Source organism: Aptenodytes patagonicus, chromosome 2, assembly GCF_965638725.1.
Source record: "Aptenodytes patagonicus chromosome 2, bAptPat1.pri.cur, whole genome shotgun sequence".
Lineage (NCBI taxonomy): Eukaryota > Metazoa > Chordata > Aves > Sphenisciformes > Spheniscidae > Aptenodytes > Aptenodytes patagonicus.
The window spans coordinates 154,304,890-154,325,511 of NC_134950.1; the positions used below are offsets into that span (position 1 = coordinate 154,304,890).

At 43.4% G+C, this 20,622-nt stretch overlaps 2 protein-coding genes across 13 annotated transcripts in view; one reads left to right on the forward strand and one right to left on the reverse strand.

Annotated features, from left to right (window-relative positions):
- Window positions 1-380: 380 nt before the first annotated feature.
- On the reverse strand, window positions 381-18,587 carry LOC143157157 (microtubule nucleation factor SSNA1-like). 8 transcript variants are annotated; one of them, XM_076331773.1, is made up of 3 exons: window positions 18,410-18,587; window positions 17,019-17,475; window positions 381-1,919 (listed from the first exon to the last, which is right to left on the reverse strand). In XM_076331773.1, exon 2 carries the CDS (start codon window positions 17,404-17,406, stop codon window positions 17,062-17,064), a length of 345 nt encoding a protein of 114 aa, XP_076187888.1. In that variant the 5' UTR covers window positions 17,407-17,475; window positions 18,410-18,587; the 3' UTR covers window positions 381-1,919; window positions 17,019-17,061. The 8 variants fall into 8 exon arrangements, with proteins under 8 accessions (XP_076187888.1, XP_076187889.1, XP_076187887.1 ...); XM_076331774.1 differs by lacking the exon at window positions 381-1,919 and adding an exon at window positions 3,103-4,217; XM_076331772.1 differs by lacking the exon at window positions 381-1,919 and adding an exon at window positions 6,818-6,911.
- A 46-nt stretch (window positions 18,588-18,633) lies between these two features.
- Window positions 18,634-20,622, forward strand: part of WAC (WW domain containing adaptor with coiled-coil) — a 65,810-nt gene continuing 63,821 nt past the window's right edge. For 2 of the 5 annotated variants that reach the window (XM_076331761.1, XM_076331762.1), the window contains exons 1-2: window positions 19,237-19,382; window positions 19,520-19,556. In XM_076331761.1, the coding sequence (XP_076187876.1) occupies window positions 19,342-19,382; window positions 19,520-19,556 (78 nt within the window). In that variant the 5' untranslated portion in view covers window positions 19,237-19,341. Of the gene's footprint in view, window positions 18,719-18,820; window positions 18,967-19,038; window positions 19,162-19,236; window positions 19,383-19,519; window positions 19,557-20,622 lie in introns of those variants that run through there. The other 3 variants (XM_076331763.1, XM_076331765.1, XM_076331764.1) reach the window with 3 other exon arrangements.

Genomic DNA, 20,622 nt, shown 5'->3' on the forward strand with positions numbered 1-20,622 from the left:
ATCCTCTCGCTTGAGGGCCCGATCGTTTGCAAGCAAGTTCAGGACCGACATGGGCAGCAGCGCCAAGCAGCGGGCGGCAGCGCCTCGCCCCGGCCGCGGGACCCCCGCCGGGAGGCGGCGGGAGGCGGTGGGAGGCGGCGGGAGCGCGGCGGGAGCGCGGCGGGAGGCGGCGGGAGGCGGCGGGAGCGCGGCGGGAGGCGGCGGGAGCGCGGCGGGAGCACCGTGCCATCTCCTGGCGGCAAGGGCGAGCCGCCCAGCCCGGGCTTCCCCCAGGAGCTCCCGCCGACCCGAAAAAGGGGCTGTAGAAGGATGGGGCTCTGGGAACAAATTGTAGTTACTATGTTAGTTATTATGTCACACAACCGATGCATGTTTTTTCCCATCCAAAATTTATTGAATGTTAAGACTTGCCTTTCGAGTACATAATCTTCACCATTTCTTTTAGAAATGTACTTTTCTAAAATTAAATGCTGGAGGCAGCAGAAACATACTGCAAGTGACAAAATAAATTGTTTAATCTCCTTGCTTGATTGCAGATAAACTGTAAATCAGATTTTACCTCTTCTTAGTGAAGTAGAAATGATGGGGATGCACGAACTCCTAAAAATAACAGAATGGCTAAAATCTCTGCTTTTTCTAGAGCAAATGTAGCCCTTTGGGAAAGTGCAAGAAATACCATCTGTGTTTCCAAAACTCTTAATTTATTGCAGACATCTCTCTATTTACTGTAAATGGACATATTTTGTGTTGCAAGACAACATGTTGCAGTGATGAAAAGTAACCTAAATACTCCCATCCAATTAACTCCAAAGGGTTTTCTACCTGAAAAAGCTCTGGTTAAAAGGTCAGTTTGTTTTGCATCAGACATCAAACGTGACTATCTGGTTTTTTAAAGTTAGTTTCATGTACATATTGACAGCTGTTCACAGAGGAAGCTGAGAGGGGAAACTGTGAAGGAGTTCAGGCTTTTATGACAGATTATATTTTTCTGATTATCAGACAAGAAGCGTATGTTACTAATAGCTACCATCTTGGTGAGAGGTTTCTTCAGAATGGACAACTCTACGGGCTTTCCCAACAAACTTTCCTTCTCATTGTACCCACTAAGCACTGTCGTTCCTTGCGGTTCATGTTAAATGTAAGGTAGCGTTTAGAAAATAAGCTTTTTCATCAAAGTGTTTAATTGGAATTTTAAAAGAATTTGGAACATAATTCTGAGATGATGGAAATGAATATTTGCTCTAATACAGCATATCCTATGGGAAGCCAGGGGAACGCAGCACTTGACTTCAGCTGACAGCAGCTAAGCATCATTATTGTAAACTATGGCTGGAATTGAGCCATAAAATACAGATGGAAATGTGGATCTGAATTTCCCCAAAGTTCAGCGTGCTGTTTGGGTCCATTACAAAGATAAGTTTGGAAATAGATTTTAAACTAAACTTTCTGAAGTGTAGAGACTCTCCAGTCAAATGTTACCCTGTGAAATGTAAAAAGGAAGGCAGTGCATGGGAGGCTGAGGCACTGTGATGCTGTGGTTTTATATTTGACTGCAAAGATTTAACCTGTCTGTTTTTTCTTGTAATGCTTGGCCTTTGAATGTCTGAGAGCTCATCCAGACATCAACTGCTCCTGTGGCAGCAAAAATCCCCTTGAAGAGTTGTTCTCTCATTTTTCTCCCAAATCCAGACAACTGGGTTATGAGAATGCAGTAAATGTGGAATTATTTAGGTAAGCGGTGATGTAAACAGAAAGAGGCGAGCCCCAGAAGGCAGCGCCGTGGCAGAGGGGACAACAAAGCCGGGCACTGTCACTGCTGAGACGAGTTCAGCGCAGAGAAATGTTTCTGGAATGCATATGTGATTCCTCATCCTGGGCTCATTGTCTGGGAGCTTAGATCAATACCGATTCCCAATGAGCTGAAACAAAACAAAACACGCATTCATGGGAGCATTGCCATTCAAAAGCATGCATTTCCCAGTTAAAATGAAGGTCAGTCATAAATTACATCTCTGATTCCCTCGGGATTTCTCTCTCTTGCTCTGTTTTGGCAGTTTAAGACCCCTTTGATATTTGAGCAAGGCCTTTCCCCTTGCACATCTGATCTTGATTACGGTTTATGGCAATGGTAATTCTTTACCTCCCCAAGGCAGCAATTTTGAGAAGAGAGAGGGAAAGCAAGTACAGTATGATTGTTTAGGAGAGAGGCACACTGCATAGCGTTTTAACCATTTCTCCATTTTATAGCTGTGTCTCTTCCCCACGGATCGCCCTTGCACACAGCAGCACTAATACTGAGCTCTTCCTATGGGAATGCTGTATGCCCACCAGTGAAATCACTGTGTCTGGAGGCAGAAAAAATCAGGTTGCATATTTACGGATCAAACCACTGACTTCTGAACAATAAAATTGTGGTTTGGGTAGGTTTTTAGATGCTTTCTGTTTCCTGGTGAACACAAAGTAATCGGGTATCAATAAGCACCAAATTTTTTCTTCTGGCTGCAAAGCGCAGTGGCCAGGTCTCGGGGTTACCCTCCCCACCTCTCTCCCGCCTTACAAAATGAAGGGGAGCGTTCTTGCTCAATTTCTGGAATGCAACTTTGTCAAAAGAGGGTGGATTTCCACATGAATCAACTTTGTGTCAGTCAGAATTGCCAATCTGCTAAGCCAAAAAATACACTGAGGCTTTGCATGAGAGAATGGGATGCATGAAACTGGGTCTTGCACTGCTTTTCCGTATATGCAAAAGACAGAGGCAAATGTTCCAGCCGAGAACATGTTGTTGAGAGCATTTGGGACAACGTGAAGGTGGCAGAAAATCTTGGATGCTGACTTGCTTTTTCCTATGTGTGGTATGAGGCATTTTGTTACAGGCAATTACAATTGCAGTAAGATTTTCAATGTCAGTTTGTAATATATACTTCATTCCTTTACTGATTTCACTTCTCTGGCTTGGTTATACGGTGAGCTCCTCAGGTTCATTGAGGCTTTTCATGGAGTTTGCAATGTGGAAGGCTACTGAATAGGAATAACTGCTCTTGAAACTCTGGCACCATCAATCTGCTCCCGGACAAAGAATATTCTTACAGACTTGGAGGTGATTTACAAAATGATTTAATTGCCTGTCAGGCACTACAAATGCCATCCTGTTAGCAAAGACAAGCGACGGGTATGGTTTCTTTCATAAAGGTGACCACAAACATCGCACTGGGAAGTGGAAGCAGCAGGCAACTTCTGCACGTTTGATGTTTGATTCTGGTGGCAGGCAGAAACACAACAGGCAGAATTGCTGATGATTTTTTTTTTTGTTTGCTTGTATAATACATTTTTAAAAGCTTAAATGTGTTTTTAAATATGTCTATGTGCATTTTAAATGGGTCTTCCAGCGTGCAGTAGAACTTCCCAGGTACACTCTGTATTTTGCCATGAAGATACCAAGGAAATGCGATGAACAAAGGATACTTGTAACATTTTCCCTGGAAGAAGGAAATTTCTTAACTCCTCATACATAAGCCTTTCCTAAAAGTAATGCAAAACTTCCGCAGTGCAGGAGAGGACCAAAGCCGTAGCAGCTCTCACTGTTCCAGTGACACAGAGAACCTGCTTGAGGAGCATTTTATAAGCCAAAATTTCCACTTAGCTAATACTACGGAAAGGTCCAACATGGGGTTTTTCCCTTTCCTTTATTATTTTAATTAGGCCTTCAGTATTACCTTGGAACATACCATTTGGGAAGAATACCACATGAAGGAAAAAAGTGTTTATTGCATTTATCTGTACATTTTCACTGAGATGCAAAGGTTGAAGGGTTGGGGGCCCTCCAGCCTGCCTGGGTAGCTGGGGGTGGGAGCGTGAGCTAGCATGGAGGCCCAGCACCGCACTGCCAGCAGCTGGTTGGGTGCCCAGCCTCGAGTGGTGAACGCTGCAGAAGGAGAGCTCTCCTTCACTGTCGTTCTCTCATAAATCAGCCTAATTATTCTAATGAGGAGAGCTGCATCCCTCTGCTGCGAGCCCTGCTGGTTTACAGAGAGAGGGAAGTAAATAAAAAGGAACAATGCTGGCTGCTGCTGCGGGAGGGACACAGGGAGGGAGAACAATAGTCCTGACTCTCCTCCCCGCCACCACCCAGTTAGGAGGGAAGAAGGGGGATGGCTTCGTGCACGCCCCTGGAATTATTCCAGATCAGAACTGAAATCAGACGCCGGGCTCATCAGCATCTGCTGAAGGAAAAAGCAAGCAAAACAGAAGGCAGAGGCATGTTGTTTTCAAGGCTCTAAGAGAATGTTGGTAAGGAAAGAAAAGGATGGGATACGAGGCTTTGCAATGTCTGTCTGAGTAACTAATGCACTATAAATACCGACCTGAGCTCTAATAGCAGGATCAAGTCTTAACTCTATGCCTTTGGGTTTTTTTAGAGTAAGAAGGTAGATTTTAGTTTTTGAGTTAAAACTCTACAAATTTGTCTCTTAAAAAAATGTATTTGGTTCCTTTTCTTTCTCTGTATTAGTTTAAGTCTTCTTGCAGTCTTGAAAATTAGAAACTTGTTTTTCTGTAATGAAATCTTAGATTCTTATTTACTACATGAATCTGAAGCTTTAAGCAAACCACAAACTACCATGAGATTTATTATAAAAATATGACAGCCAAAATTATGTGCAGCCCTACTCATTGTTTGCTATATTTTTGTCATGTTCCCTCTTATTGTCCCCTCTCTGTGATGACTGAAACAAATCATTCAGGTCTAGATCGCATATTATGATACGCACAAAGCCTCCTTGCTATTGTTTGGGCCAAATTAAAAGCGTTTGCCGAGAATAATTGTGGAATGGCATCAAAATTCTTCTTCATTTTGCTGAGGATTTAATTATTTCTATTGTGATAAATTATTCTTCATTATAGAAGCTAAATTTATATATTTTTAATAAAAAACATTTGAAAAATTAGACAATTTTGGCACTTGTGACGCTCTCCTCTCAGGAAAATTCCTGTAGATGTTCTCAGCAGCTTATCCTCTTTTTCAGTGTCAGTTTTACTGAACTGTCTTCATCCTGCCCTTTATACAGCATACTTACTTCTATCTTTAGCTCCAGTTTGATAAATGATTCCATTTCTAAATCCCCATCTTCAGTCTCCAGCTAGATGTTATGATCATATTTTTGGCCTTTCAGACTCCAAAGAAAGCTCCGTAAATATTAGAAAACCCTTCTCTTCAGTCATCTTCCCATTTACCTTTCCTGTATTCATTTCCATGAGACACATATATTGTGACGTTAGGAGATCCCCTAGGCCCTCTTTCAGCCCTGAAATTGCTTGTTCCTCTAACGTTCCTGATTCTGGGATGCATCCTGCCAGGCTGGTATTTCTTCTGGCAGAAGAGAGGCCATGTACTGCTGCTGGATGCGCTCTCTCTCAGGAGCCAGCAGCCTTCCCCCTTCCCCTGCCATCCCGTGGGGCTTCCAGCTTCTGCTGGCCTGGGAGCTCCAGAGCTCAGCCTCCAAACCAGACCTTGCTCCATGACACCTGCAGATCATGTTGGGGCTGGACTGGAAGGAGCTGCCCTGACACGTCTTGAGTAACACATAGCAACTGCAGAAAGCTGGGTGCAGTTGCTAGAGATAGTAAGAGAGGAATTTAAATATTAATGTAAAGAAAGCACATTGTGTGCTACAGCATCTACAACCATGGATTACAAGAGTGCCTTTCTTAAAGTCATCATAATTGCATCTTCTTTGATTGGAGTATAACATGGGGTGAAATTTTCAATAGGACTTTGACCATGACCAACTTCCAGTATTCAAAGAGACACACATCAGGCCAAGCACAAAGCGTGAGACTGTTGTTAAGTCATGAAAAAGATCTAGAATTATTTATATTTGCCTTTTACTTCTGAGCCTTTCATGTTTACTTGCTTTTGTGTTTTCAACCTTTTCTTTAAAAGGAACAGAAATATAACTTCGGGGGTGAGGGGTAAACAACGAAAATGCCTTGATTTCAGGAGCTAGGCCTTTGAGAAATGCACCAGGAATCCTGAATTTTAAAGTCCAGAGCATTAGCAAGCAGAGCGCAAGACCCACTAACTTTCAGTAAGCCTTGTGGTATAAAATCCTCTTGTGCACTTATTAAATTCTTAGTATTATCTTAAAACTCATGTCAGAATTTTAAAATTAGTTTTGTTACCCTCTTTGCTACCATACAGGACACAACACTAGAATAGAAGTTACAGAAGTGGAAATTCAACACTTTGAAATCCAGTAACACTGCACAACTACTTTGGTTGGTTTTAGAGGCTTTGCTCATGCTAATGAGATGATTTAACTACAAATTAAATCATAACTTCCCAATGTAACAGAATCCCAGCGTAGCAGAGGTAGCATCAAGTAGCTCGAGCAGCATATACGCGCGCACACACACACACTTACTTTTATTTACACTTCATGCAGAGCAGAAACAGAGAAGAGACTCCCAAGTCCTCCTGACTGCCTCCGTGTGAGCCTGCCTGGGGTGTTTTTGTACAGCAGGCATTGCCTTCATTTATTTAACCACCTGCTCTCTACCAGCACCCACAAGATGGCCCCTTGTCCCATGGTCCTCGCAAAACCAACTGGCTTGTTCATGTGCGGTGGGAATGACTGGCTTGGGAAATGCTGAAGGTCCAGGCTCTGAACAGGTACCGCATGTAAAATCTCTCCTGGATGAGATTATCCAGGAAATGTACTGTTAGCCAAAACAAATTATTTTTGATATCTCTTTAAAACATTTGGCTGTGCTTTCCCGTCAAACAACCAAATGCAGAAGTTATTTAAAACAAAAATGTTCATGCAAGGCAATATGAGAAGATTTAATTTAAGTCCACAGAAGTCAAGTTACACCTTGTTGTGTTTGGTTGCTGCTGATGTCACCAACACCTGAAACTATAAAATATATATCAGCACAATCTAAGTTAAAAGGGTCATCTTAATGTCTGAGAACCAAGCTTCACTCTAGCTACATCAGTGTAATAATACATGGCATACTAAACCAGTGAAAAGGACTTTTAACTAACAGTTATGAACAAATTTAATACCTATATTAAGCACCAATATGTGCACTCATTTATTAAGCTCATCTAAAATAAAAAATGTATTTTAAACTGAACAGGTCTGAGACCAAAATATCCATGTTTTGGACAGGCAGTACTTGCAACCAAGAAACTGCACACAGGAGTGCAGCTACTGGAAGAATAATTGGTCCGCAATAGCAAGCAAACACTTCATTTTGTTGTTTCTCCTTCTCCTTCAATGGCTGCTGGCTTTTAGAATTTGCATGATGAAATTTTTTTTCTGAAGGAAAAAAATAGAGCTCCCATGGGGCAGCTTTAGCTGTCTCCCATGTGGAATTGGCTTTTCTTGGAGCAAATTATCCCATTTATTATTATTTATACCTTTAAAGAGAAAGAAAATTCTTTCCCTACTCCGCCCAGTAATGATGTAGGAGGGAGCGAATATAAAAAAAAGAAAAAAAAAGGGGGGGGGGGGGGAGTCCTCTCACTTGCTACTTTTGCAAGCAACCCTGCTCAATTCAGACCAAGGCCAGCAATTTTGTCCTTTTGTGCTTTTCCTCCTCTTTGATGGAGGCCAGTACCAGACACTGCTCTGCCCCACGTTCTTTCACTACATTATCAGAAGTTTGCCCTTTCTTTGTCAGAGATGAAATTATGCGTGCTAATAAAAGAAAATAGAATTTGTCTGGTCTGGAGGAGCCAGTTTGTCACTAAGACTTTGCTATCAGTAAATACAAATAGAAACCTTTATGCAAACCAGCAGGATTTTAGCCAGTGTGAAAATAACTGAGCTACCGTCCTCTTTCAAAAACTATTTTTGCATTCAGTCACCCCAGACAGCAGGAAAAACAATTGTTCCTTAAAACGTTATAAAAGTCTGTGCAGACACCGTTGGTACCCAGAGATTTCACAGCATGCAGACTTTTAATTGCCTCTCCACAGATGAAGGCATCTGGAATGTTTCTCTCTAGTGCACCTTACTGGGCAATATATTAGTTTGTAAAATAGAGCAGGATTACAAAGAAAATTGCTGAATACATATGATGTCTTGACATAACCTTTTACAAGTAGCCTTACTGTGAGCATACTCCACTCTATCTTAGCACGTGTTTATTATTTTGCAATATAGGTCATATTCAGAGCTTTGAAGAACTACATAGCTGACCTATAATGGTTTCCTCAATGAGATCATTGATCTGCAAGCTCCAGCATTACATTCCTTTTTCCTCTTTTTAATTTCAAGTTATATTCTTTTCTCAAACACAGTGCAATCATTTCTGGAACAAACTGAAGTCACTCTGCACATAGCCTTAATACTAATTAAATTACAGCATCTCATATAGACCTTCTTTATTTGCAGAAGACTATAAACAAAGTCTGCATTTGCTGGGACAAGGATATTCTCATTGACAAACATAATAAACTTCTGTTCTTTAATCTCCACAGCATATCAGGAACGTCACATTCCATCCATCCATCACTTCAACCTGAAAGTCTTTTTAGGATGTGTTTTTCATAGGATGAAACTCCTCCTAGATCAGGTGTCTTTTTTTTCTCTACCATATAATATTTTTACTCCGTCCAATCATAGCTTTTGCGGTACTATCAAACTGAATGAAATCTGTTTATCTTTGCAAACAATTTTTCCAAGTGTGCCAGAACACGTCTGGACAATATGAAGATACTGAAAGTATCTCCAACCCACCCCATGACAGAAGAGTAGCATGTTTCTGGTCAGCAGCTTGGGATAACTAAAAGCATGGTAAGCAAGGGGCGAGGAAATAGGGGCAACAAAAGCTGTTGCAGCAGGAAGAGGTGGAAATGAAAATGAGAAAAAACAGCAGGGTCTGTAAAGACAAGCTATCTGAACAAGGTTAGGCTTCTGAACGGTAATTAATTAGCAACTATCATTAAAAGTTCTTTCTATTCCTGTGACCTGTCTCCTACAGTCAGCTCCCAAATACGTGTGAGTAGGGGCTTGAAGAGAGCAGGTCTGGAAGGTAAGAATAGCTGCTCCGGAGCTGGGATACTTCGTCATGAAGGGTGTATCCATGGAGAAGTGAGTAATACTTTTAAACATCATCATGATGCTGCATGCAATGTGAAGTGAGTAATAGCAGAAAGTATGCATCTACTGAGTTATTTCTTTACCTTCCCCCAACACACACATTGAAAATGCATAATCCAGTTGGGTTTATGTCAAACGCCAAACAGGACATGAATCCCTGGGAAGCAATCCAAGTCAGAGCATTCAGTTGAGGCTGAAAAAGCAAAGCCTCTATTCCCAAATCTGTCCCTGATTTGGGGCAGATTACTATCGAGTGTCACTGTCTATCAAGGGGGATAAAGATATTAACATTCTCTGTAAGGTACTTTGTGATCTGTTCATTGGAAGCACTTGTTTATATATCCTATATAAATACATATATATGTATATACTTGGCATTTGTAAACACTTTTTAAAATAAAAACAGCATAGCATAAACCCAAATCTTGTTTCACTTAAATTGCTGCTGTACAGGTAGTTTCCTTCTGACATTCCCAAAGAAAACCCATATATTCACATGCACAACATGAATGTGTATGGCAGAGTGCCACTGAAGGCCTCAATGAACACTTCATTAAAAAACAAACAAACAAAAAACTGAAAGTACATTCCAAATTGAACAAGCAACACTTGTTGCAAATCATTTAAACTACTAAGGGGAGCCACAAAACTCGCAATTCGACCCAAGGATTAGACAGCATTTGACCAGGAAGTTGTGGTGTTCACACAGTGAATACAAACCACTTACAGGCTTGCAGGCTTCAGTGGAACTTGGGCATCTGTATGTTTCCCCTTGGCCACAGGTTTTTTAACTGGAACAACTTCAATCTAAAGCAAGAACACTTTAGCCTTCAGAGAAAAGTCCCTAAAGGGAACAGGATTTTAAACAAATATCCTTCTCATGGAGTCACATCTAATGTTGCATGTCACTAAAAGACAGAATTCCCTGAGTTTCAAGAACAGAAACAGGTTACACTTTTCTAGCAAGTCCAGTGACTCCTGAGTGCACAAGATTTTGTGTGTCCACATGGTCAATTGCTTTTTGGCAGGGCAAATTAACCCTTGCTGAGCCCAGTACTGCAGCAGTTACACTGCTTCCAGCTGTACCTGAGCTCCTGCATTTAAAGCTAACCCCGACTGTGATCAGGTATCCCATTCCTTGTGACTGACAGCATGGACTGGGTTTTCTTTTTTTCAGCTTGCTTCAGTGGACCTTGCAACAGTAAACCATGACCATTATAACCACTTGGTTTGAATCATCTCACAACCCTTTACCATGAGCCAGGCTAACAAAGATGCTCCTCTCTTTCCACAGGTGGGTGGTCTCTACTAAAAAGGCAGCTCCTCTTTGCCCCATGCCCCCCCGGGATGAAGTATCTATTCCCTTCATGCTAGCAACAGTTCTTGAGGACGGACCAATATTTAATGAAAAGTACCTTGGGTTCATCAATTACAGCAAGTAATCCCACTTACTAGTGGACAGCAAGCAGCAGAAATCTCCAGCAGGATTTCTGTTACTGAACAACGGCATAAGCATATGAAGAATCACTGCTCGTTTTTTTGTTTTCAAACATCTGACAGAATATTATTCAGCCCTGAATACCAACTATATTAAAAAAATGCATCACAGGAGTCTGTCATGCTGATTTTCAACTCAAAGTGTTCTTACTGTATAAGGAAAAAGAGGCTTTAAAAAAAATTAAAGCTTGCAGAATACAAGAAGTATTTTGTCTCTGGAACTGAGACACATGCCTGATCAGAATGGGTCTCTAAGTTGTATCAACTTGTTAATAACCATGTAACAACAAAAAGAGAATACTACAAATAATAATTTGATCTAATTCTGAATACAGATAGGGAGATTTGAAAGCATTTAGGAAAGAAATTTGCTATTTTTTTACCACGTTCAACTATTCAACTATATGAAGTGGTTTAAAGAAAAAAATGTAAGTTACAGATCTGTCATGGACTAAGATGGAAATAATTTTTTAAAAGTGTTCCCATATACCACGTATCAATGGAAAACCTCAAGCTCATTACAAGAGCTCTCACTGGAGCATGAGAACCTATGCGTATGAAGTTCAAAGAATAACACCTATGAAGATTTAACTTTAAAATGCTCCATGACCAGTCTATTTGGTATCACACTTTGAAAAATGTTTAAAATTAAGTGTTAAATTGTTCAGCCTCTTACTTTGTTTTACAGTCTCTACCTAACACTTCCGTCTTCCTGATTTAGGCTGGCCACTGCAGGAAGCTGTGTGTCTGCCTCTAAAAATAAATGAGAACACCCAACATGGTTAGAAATCCTTCAGGGCCAAGTCCGTATATGCTATAAAACACGAGTGGTGGTAAGCAGAGAGAAGTCATCCCACATAACTTCATAAGCCCTGAAGCGAGGTGTGAGCGAAACCGAAGCTCCCATCACAGTCAGGTGGAATCACGATCAATCCCACCTCCAGAAAGAGACTGATACGACTTTTCTCAAATGCCTTTTCTTGAACACGATCTCTGTCTACAGGTGCCCGTTTTCCTCCAACACAGACGAATCCTATTCCAAGAGTAACATTTTCCCATTTATGATATTCAAATTAAGCATACTTACAAATATTACCAGCTTTGAATGATGTAGCAAGCAATAGGCTTGCTATAATCAAAATGCAAAGATTTGACGCCATTACTTTCAATGCCGCTGCTAAACAAGATATCCAAGTTTGCACTAAAATTTAGTAATTTACTGTAGTGGTTACTGCAGCATATCTATAGTCTAGTCTTGCACAAATAGACAAAAAAAAAAATGCAGATCGTTCCACCCCACAAGATCTTGTGAAACTACTTTTGAACCACTACAAAATGAAAGTGTTTTATTAGCCCCACTTCTTCTAACATCATACTTTTGTAAAATCAAACTACAACACTGAACTACTTTTCACACAAATCCCATAAGCTAAAGCTATGAATGACCAAATAATATATAGCTCCCTTTTCTGCAAGCCCGAACCTTGCCACCATGTTTTATTAACAGCTAACATGCAAGTAAGTTGTGCCACCTGCATACATCTGTTTTTTACAGCTAGATATTGAACGAAACTTCATATGAAAATCAATTGAGTAAGACAACAATCAAGGACTACTCTGGGGCAACTGAAATTAAAGACAGATTTATAAAGCAGTAAGGGGCAAAGAACAAAAAAAAACCCATTCCCAGTTTAAAAAAGGCATAGAACAGTCATCCGAGAAGCAGCCACAGTGCCTGACTCCCCCGCCCACAGCAACACAACAGCGACTGACAATGCAATCGGTGCACAAACTAAACCAAAGGCTAATCTGTCCTTCCCCCAACAGAGAAAAAAAAGAAGATATTTATATCTGTATTTAAAAAATACACACATACATTAAAAACAAAGCTAAATGAGCACTCGGATTTTAGGAAAGCTTGTCTATCCATCTGTTTAAAAAAAAAAAAAACAACCCACACAAACAAATCAATATTAAAACATCTATTGATACTTTTTCACTCATTACTGAAAAGGAGGGAAAAAACCTTATAAAAAAATTAACTGTTTTATCTACTTCTTACATAAAAACCCAAGAGCCCAGGATCTACTCAAAGTTAAGGATAATTTCAGCAACTGCCACGAGCTGCATCTTCTAACTCATATTTCTCCTAATAAGCAAAATCATCTAAGGAGTAACAGATATTGATCTCCTGTGCAGGACTCATGTCCACGATGAATTAACTGTAGACATTTGATCCTTTTGCTAACAATCTTCTGAATGTTCTTGTTCCAGAATTAAGAGACCTTGTTCCAATTTAGCTTAATCCACTTAATGCATTTGGAGTGAGACATACCTGTACCGCAAGAGCTAGATGGAATTGAGATACTTAATTCTGAAATTGCAATCCAAGACCCAGTCATCTGGGTTTAGATTATAGCTTGCTTCGTTGTTTGAATGGACAATTCTTCAGGTGCCTGAAGATGCCTAGTCTGAAGACTTCCTAGTCTGAGAAAACAAATCTCTTGCATTTACCAAGTTAAAAGCCAAAAAATTGCCATCCCTCTGCCTAAATTCTCTAAGGTCAATCTGACATACGCACAGCGTGTATCTATTACACTGACAGGACTTACGGTTCTTTATAAAACCCAAGTAGTTCACTGATTACTGTTCATAGGAGAGTTACCAGGGTAGGAAACAACAGCAAAGCATCCTGCGTGAGCCTGGCAGTACACTTACCCAGCAAACGGGAGGCTGATTCCACAGCCTCCTGCTGGAACTGGCCACTGTGTAGCTGAGCATGCCAGTTTGTGTGGCCAGAAAGTAGTAAAAGGCAGAAACAGGAAGCAAAACATAGATTGCCTCTGTAGCTTGTCAGTGGACTTAAAGGAGGTGGGGGGGAAGTCCAGAATTCTGGTGAACCTTTGATGATTTCTAAAATTTGATTTATTGTGTAGCAGGAACCATAGGCAGTAGCTCAGTACAAGCACACTTAGAGCAAACAGAAATTAAGAGGAAGTCCACCTCTCTTTCTATCACACCCTCTCATGCTCCAGTCTTCCCGAACTAGGACTCCACATCCATACTTTCTCTTTATTCTACACCTCAAAAATTAGGGCCCACCCCAGTCCACTCACCTCCATTCCTGTAAGGTGATTAGCAGAAACTGCATGTGGGGAGGTACCTGAACTGAAGGGTAAGCATCTCTGCAGATCCAGTTATGGATTGTGAGTGACTGCTTGCATATGGGACTTCACCCAGTGGTTCGTATAATCACCTCCACACAGAAAATTACTTTCAACGTACCACCCACAAGCAGTTCCTTTGATAACCACCAAACTCTTATCATACATAATAAACTTAGTTTACTTGGCAGGAGTCCACACTCAAATGTTTTGAAAAAACTGTTGATCACTAGAGTTGTATGTTCTAGGTACATATTTAAGAAGTATTGCTATAAAAGCTGGGAATCATCATCTCTCCTCCACTTATGTACTGTTATTTGGAAACCAGGTGGAGGTGCCGCTACATAAATTCAGGAAATTAGACCAGTGCTCTAGATGCATTTCACTGGAGCTTTGAATCAAGCACAGGCAGGAGTTTCAAAAACCGTGTCTCCTCACATACCAAATAAGCTACAAGACACCCAACACAGCACTTTGTATTAGGCACTACAATTTAGTAACCTGAACTTGTGTCATTAAGGTTCCTAGATTGTAAGCACTCAAGTAAATTACTGGATCTAACCCAGAGAGTCATATAAAATCAATATAAAAATTAAGTCAGGAATAAGTATGATGCTTTAAGTTCATAACCTGCCTTATTTCAGGCAAACTTTCTGTTGCAGGCTAGCCCTACAGAGCTGCTGAAATCTGCAAATCATCATTTCTGTTCTAGCAATACTGTGTATTAATTTAGTTTGCATGTCTTCTATTCTAAACAAACTGAAGCTGTTTAAGAAAAGCTATTGATGTCAAGATTTATACTACCTGAAAAAGCAGTGAAAAAGGCTTATCACTTCAATAAAAGGACACAGTAAGTTCATTTGGGTCAATACAGAATATAATGGTAAGAGCTATTTTTGAGTAACAACTCTGCAGGTGCACTTACTTCACAATGACTGCCACACTTGGGAGTTATTCTACAAATTGGCAAGCCCTAGAGATACGATATTATTGTTCTCCATTTGTGAATCTGAATTTAAACAGAAATTTTACAGATTGGGATCACTGAATGGAATTCTAACAACATTTCAACTTCTTATTTGAAAGTTGGGAGGCCCCAGTGTGTGTAAATACTAGCCAATGGTAACATTTTCCCTTAGTTTTGTAACTTAAAAAATTCAAACATCTCCAGTATTTTAGTTTTGATACTGTAATAGCTACACTTAGATGTAATAATGGTCGTGAAGTAGACTTCTTTAAAGACTTACAGTCTCTACAGGCTTCTCTTAAAACTTCTTTAGTTTTAACAGCCTAAATAGAGCAAGAGGAGGCATTTTTTGTAATATATGATTATTCTAAGGCAAACAAACCTGTAATTATTATCTGAGATGGATGATACAAGAAATTAACTGTACTGTTCTCTATAAATAAGCTTTCTATGATACACTTTTTTTTTTTTCACATAGACAATTTCAAGTTCCCTTTCAGATAAGAAGCAGCAACAGTTTACATATGCAACTCTAAAAAAAGGCCTTGTTCTTTAGTTAATACCTTTTCCTGAGTCTTACTATTTTGAGGTAAATTAGTTACTACTACTACCAGACTAAGGGAAGAGAGAATGCCAAGAAACATTCAGTCAAATAAATCACTTTTTTTGCTACTAAAAAATAGCAACATATTTGTGTTTCACTTCAATATAAACAAGGCGGTCCTGAATACTGCGGTACTACAACAACAGCAGCAGCAGTACCCCTGAGATTATCTAATTTTATCACCTCAGCATTACTTGAGGGAAGCCAGTGGAAATGCTATACCGGTGAATTGTTGATTAGCTCAGTCACACTAATCCCTGATGTAGCATGGCAACCAGAAGAACATAAGATTTGCTTCATATTATTGGTGAAGAGCTATTACTGAAACTATTCATATCTACATACCCTTTATACTTGCACCTGAGACACACACAGTTATCAAGTAAGCAGATTACAATTGCACTTCTTTCAGTTTAGTTAACTGGTATGGAATGAAGATTTGACTACAAGATTCAACTTAAAAATAAAGTTACTGCTATAACACATGAATGAGCAGGACAAAACGCATGCGTCTGTTACACATACACACACAAACACAGAGAGGTTTAGTAACTACTGGAAACAGAAAACAGGATTAAATTGAGGTTTCTGCCATGCTGTTACCTCCTCCCTGATCTCTACACTAGATTCTATTTTAACCTTACAGCATCATCTGTAAGAATGCCTGACAGCTGCAAACTACTTCTAATCTCATTTTCTACTTTCATCTTTTATTTGTATTCATTTCTCCCCAGTCCAGGTTGTTCGCTATTCTTTACAATCTTATTAGAATTATTTAATAGACCAGTATAGAGCTAAAGGGCACTAAAAATAAGATTTCCAGAAGTTCCATTACTGGCTTTTAGTTAAGATCTTCTTTGGCCTTGTATTTAACTCTTAGTATTTTTGATTGAACCCCAATAGTTTTTTCAGGACTTCTAGACACTACTGAAATACAGTCATCTTTTCCTTATCCATAAGTGGATTAGTTCGTCTGAGCTTACATGATGTAGCTGCCTGCAGCGCTGTGCCCTGCACGTGGGAGGCATGCACTTGCACCAAAAGCTGTCTTTCACTATAGCGTGCCTCCTTTCTAAACAAGGCTTTTGAGTACAGCTCCAGAAGATGCATGAACCATATATAGTCTTATAGTTTACGACTCTGTGCCCTGCATTAGTCATGTTTTCTCATCTTATCCCTCCATTATTCCAGGTAAGTAAGAGATGATTGTAAACAGGTGCTGTCTTTGTGCATGCATCAGACAGAACTCCAAACTCCTAGAGGAAGCTAAATAGTTGGTTTATATTTGGTCCCTAACAGTAAAGCCTAAGCATTTGTAAAGTGAAAAGAGGTAGTATCTGATCTACTTGCATCCACTAGTTTTCAATCAAACAGCAATTCACTGGTAGCCATCCGAAGCCAACTAAGAAAACATGAATTTTTTTCCTGTCCTCAGAATAGCCTTGAGGCATCACCATGTCAAAACTGACAGCCTCACATCTGCCTCAACTACCTATCTGCAATCCAGTTTTGTAGTGTTTAAGTAATTAGATTTTTTTATAACAGCAAAACAGCAACTTTATTTCATCTATTTTCTAGTGCATTTAAAAAAAATAATAAAACATACAGAAAGGTTGGAAAAAAATCCCTCTCTGCTTATACTGTCATTTTAAGGTTCTGTGGCTAACCACATTTCTCACCTAGTGGAATTTTAGCACTGTGGAGTCCAAACATTTGACTGTTTCACGTTACATTGGTTTTCAGTTCTGGCGTATGCTTTAAGCTTCCCACTTCCTTCTTCAGGACATTAAGCAAAGTTCTAGAACTATCCAAAATCTTCATGTAAGCAGCTTCAGTTTCAGCAAGAATTTTATCAAGCTCATTCCGTGAAGCTACCTTTTGGGCCAGGTTTTCACATACACACTCCAGTTGTTCACTCAGGACTTGGATTTCATGCTGGAGTTTATTTTTTTCCTCTTCTGCTTGCTGGATTTGCTTGTTCAGCTCTTCTTTTTGCATACACAAGTCTTCAATGCATTTCACTAGCTCGTTGTTGTAACCCTGAAGAACAGCTCCCTGCTGAGTCATCCTCCACTCCCCTCCCCGAGCTCTACCAGTGCTCCCTGCAGTCCCCTCTCAGCAACAGCCTTCCGCACTCTAAAAAACAAGACAACAAAAAACAGAAACGAAAATTGTGTAAAAGAGAGTTATCATGAATAATGCTACGCTAGGACAGACAGAGCCACGGGGAAAGATGCTTTGTTTAAGGTTAACATGCTAGTTCTGAGTTGTGCCACATCTCTTCCCTTTTCAGGAAGAGGGCAGGACAAAATTCGACATCTACACTCTACCTTTACTGAAAGCTGGCCTCTCCTATGATACCGTCATAGCAATGCTCAACTGTGGTATCACCAAATGACCCTTCTCCCAGGAGAAGGCTCAGCAGTCACCACCAGCAGCGGCATCCACTCGGCCTCCGACGAGGGGGATCTTTCTCGCAAACTGAGCGCCAGGCATCCACTTCAGACAGCCCGGGGCCACCTGAAGCAAACCGATCTGGCGCTGTTGGCTACTCACGGGCGCCGGGATGACAATTTTACGCGCGTGCCGAGACGCGGACGAGCTGCTTGCTCGCCGGAGGCGGCCGTTAGCGCCCCTCACCCGCCGCCCCCCACTCACCCCCACCCCCCCGGCGGCGGTTTCACCGCACCCGGGCCGTTCTGCCGCCAGCGCCTCGCTCCCTCAGCGGCCGGAGCTGCGGCAGCCTAGCGGCGTTTCTTCAGGGGCCGAGAGCAAAGCCCCGCCACCGCGGGTCGGGAACAAACCGGCGCCGCCGCAGGGGCCAGGCGGCTGGGCAAGGCCCGACCCGGGCGGCCGCCGCTGCCTCCCCAGAGACATTTTAACAACGCCTCATCGCCGAGCGCTGCAGAAGACGAGCCGTACACAAAATGGCTCCTACCTATACATCAAGTCCCTGGGCGGAAGGGGAGGAGGGGGTAGGTAAGAGGAGACCTTCCCTTTCCTATCTCGCGGCCGGGCGCCGCTCCCCCCGCCCCGCCACTGCTCTCGCAATTCCCCCTATTGCCCCCACCTGCCTGGCGTTCCCGCCCTGTCGGCTCCCACCGAGAAAGCCGGCTGCCCCGCCGTGGCCCGGCTCCCTCTCGGCCCGGCCCGCCCGCGCGGGGAAGCGAGGCGCGACGGTAGCGTGGCCCCCGACCGGCGGGGGCTCCCCTCGGCCAATCAGCCGGGCGCGCCCGGCTAACGGCTGCTCCGACCGGCAGTGCCTCGGAGTCGCCGGGTGAGGGGTCACGGAAATACCCGAGCGTTTCCGAACGCGGCGCCGCCCTGACGGGAGCGTGAAAACATCTCTACGGAAATAACCGATGTTTTCCGAAGACAGGTAGCGTTCGGGAGAGGAGAACGAGGCGGGTCGGCCGCTGGGAGGAGGAGGGAGGGAGGAGAGTTACGGAATGAGCCGATGTTTGCCGAAGGGAGAGATTGAAGGGCGTTGGGCTCGGCGAAGGCAGCCGATGTTTCCCGAAGGCAGAGTCGCCCGAGAGCAAAGGGGACAGAGGGGACGGAGCGTGTCGGAAAGAGCCGAAAAGAGCCGACGTTAACCGAGCGCGGCGTCGCCCGAGTTTCCCGGATGTAGTTGGAGGAGCGGCGGCGGCGGTGGCGGCGGGCGCAGCGGGGGGAGGAGGCGGCCGCGGCAGCAGCAGCAGCAGCGGCGGCGGTGGTGGTGGCGGCGGCGACGGCGGAGTCCGTGCTCCCGGAGTGTCTCAGCGCGCGCGGGGCCGAGTTGCTGGCGTCTCCCCTCTCGCTGTGCGCGGAGGAGATGGGCCCGTGAGCGCTGCTCCCAGCCGAGCTGCCTGAGCCGCCCCCTCCCTCCCTTCCCCCCTCCCTGCCCCCGGTCGGCGGCGAGGCGGAGCGCTGCCTCCCCCTCCTCCCCCCTCGGCGCCTGTGGCCCGGCCGCGGCCGTCCCCTCCTGGTCCCCTCACACTCACACACACAGGCCGGGCATTGATGGTAATGTATGCGAGGAAACAGCAGAGACTCAGTGATGGGTAAATCCCTTCCTCCTCCTCTGGCCCCTGGCCCCGCGGGGTCTCCCCCTCCCCTCCGCCATGTTTGGGCCCCCTTCCCCGGCGGCCGGTAACGGTTGTTCGCTAACGTCTCTCTCTTTCTCTCGCTTTCTCTTTAGCTGTCACGACCGCAGGGGGGACTCGCAGCCCTACCAGGTACCTCAAGCGCCGGCCGCTAGGCCCAGGAGGAGGAGCAGGGGAGGAGAAGGGGGGGGGGGAGCTACTCCAGCGGAGGCTTCGGCCGCCGTCGCAGGCCGCGGTGCAACAGACGCTTCGGTCCCGTCCCTCGGCGCCGTTTCGGGCCCGGGGGGAGCGGAGAGTGGGGCGGCGGCGGCCGCGCGCGGAAGGAACGGGGCTCCGGCGCTCTTCTGAGGCCTGTGGGGTTGGGGCGAGGAGGAGAGGCCTAGTGCGACCCGTGTAGGGCTTGGGCCTAGGAGTCGGGGAGGGTACGGTACGAGGGGCGGGAGAGCGAGCCGGGGTCACTTGCGGTGGAGTGGAGATCCAGGGGGAGGTGAGTGTTTTCCTTTTAAAAACAAAAGGCATCTTGTTCTTCCCCCACCCCCCTCCACAAGTCCTTTCTTCTCCCCCAAACTGCTGTTGTGGACTGTAACCTGAGCAGGGCATGGTTTTAGACCCTGAATAACTGGGGTTGCCAGTAAGGCTTAATTTCTGCAGTTGCCAGCTGCTAGGCATGTTCAGAAACCATCAAATTCTTAAGTTGCTGACAATAATCTCAATTTCTGTAAGGTGGATACTGTATTCCTCTGCTGTGTCTGCTGAAAAAACCAGTTCTCGGGGTGTGAATCTGGGGAATGCCATATATTGTGATATTGCTCTCCTTAGGGCACAGAATTGAACTGTTTTATTACATTTCTGTGTATTTGTATCACTGTGAAGTGTAATCTGACAGTCCAAGGCAGCTGTCAGTGACAGTTCATGTAAATGTAAACATTTGCCACTCAGAAGCTCACACTGCAAAATCAAGCAGGTCAAAGTGAGGCAGAACATGTAATTTTTGGTAAATACTTCAGAATGAATAGTCACGTTACATGTTTTGCCCCCCCCTGCCCCCCCCCCCGAATTCTAGGGTTTTTTATTACTTCTGCTACGGGGTGGCTAGTAGTGAAAAAACCTTGCAGAAGTTCAAGGTAGCGGTGAAACTGAGTGGCCTTGACTACAGTATGGAGGACATATTCAAAGTTTACACTGATTCATTGTAACT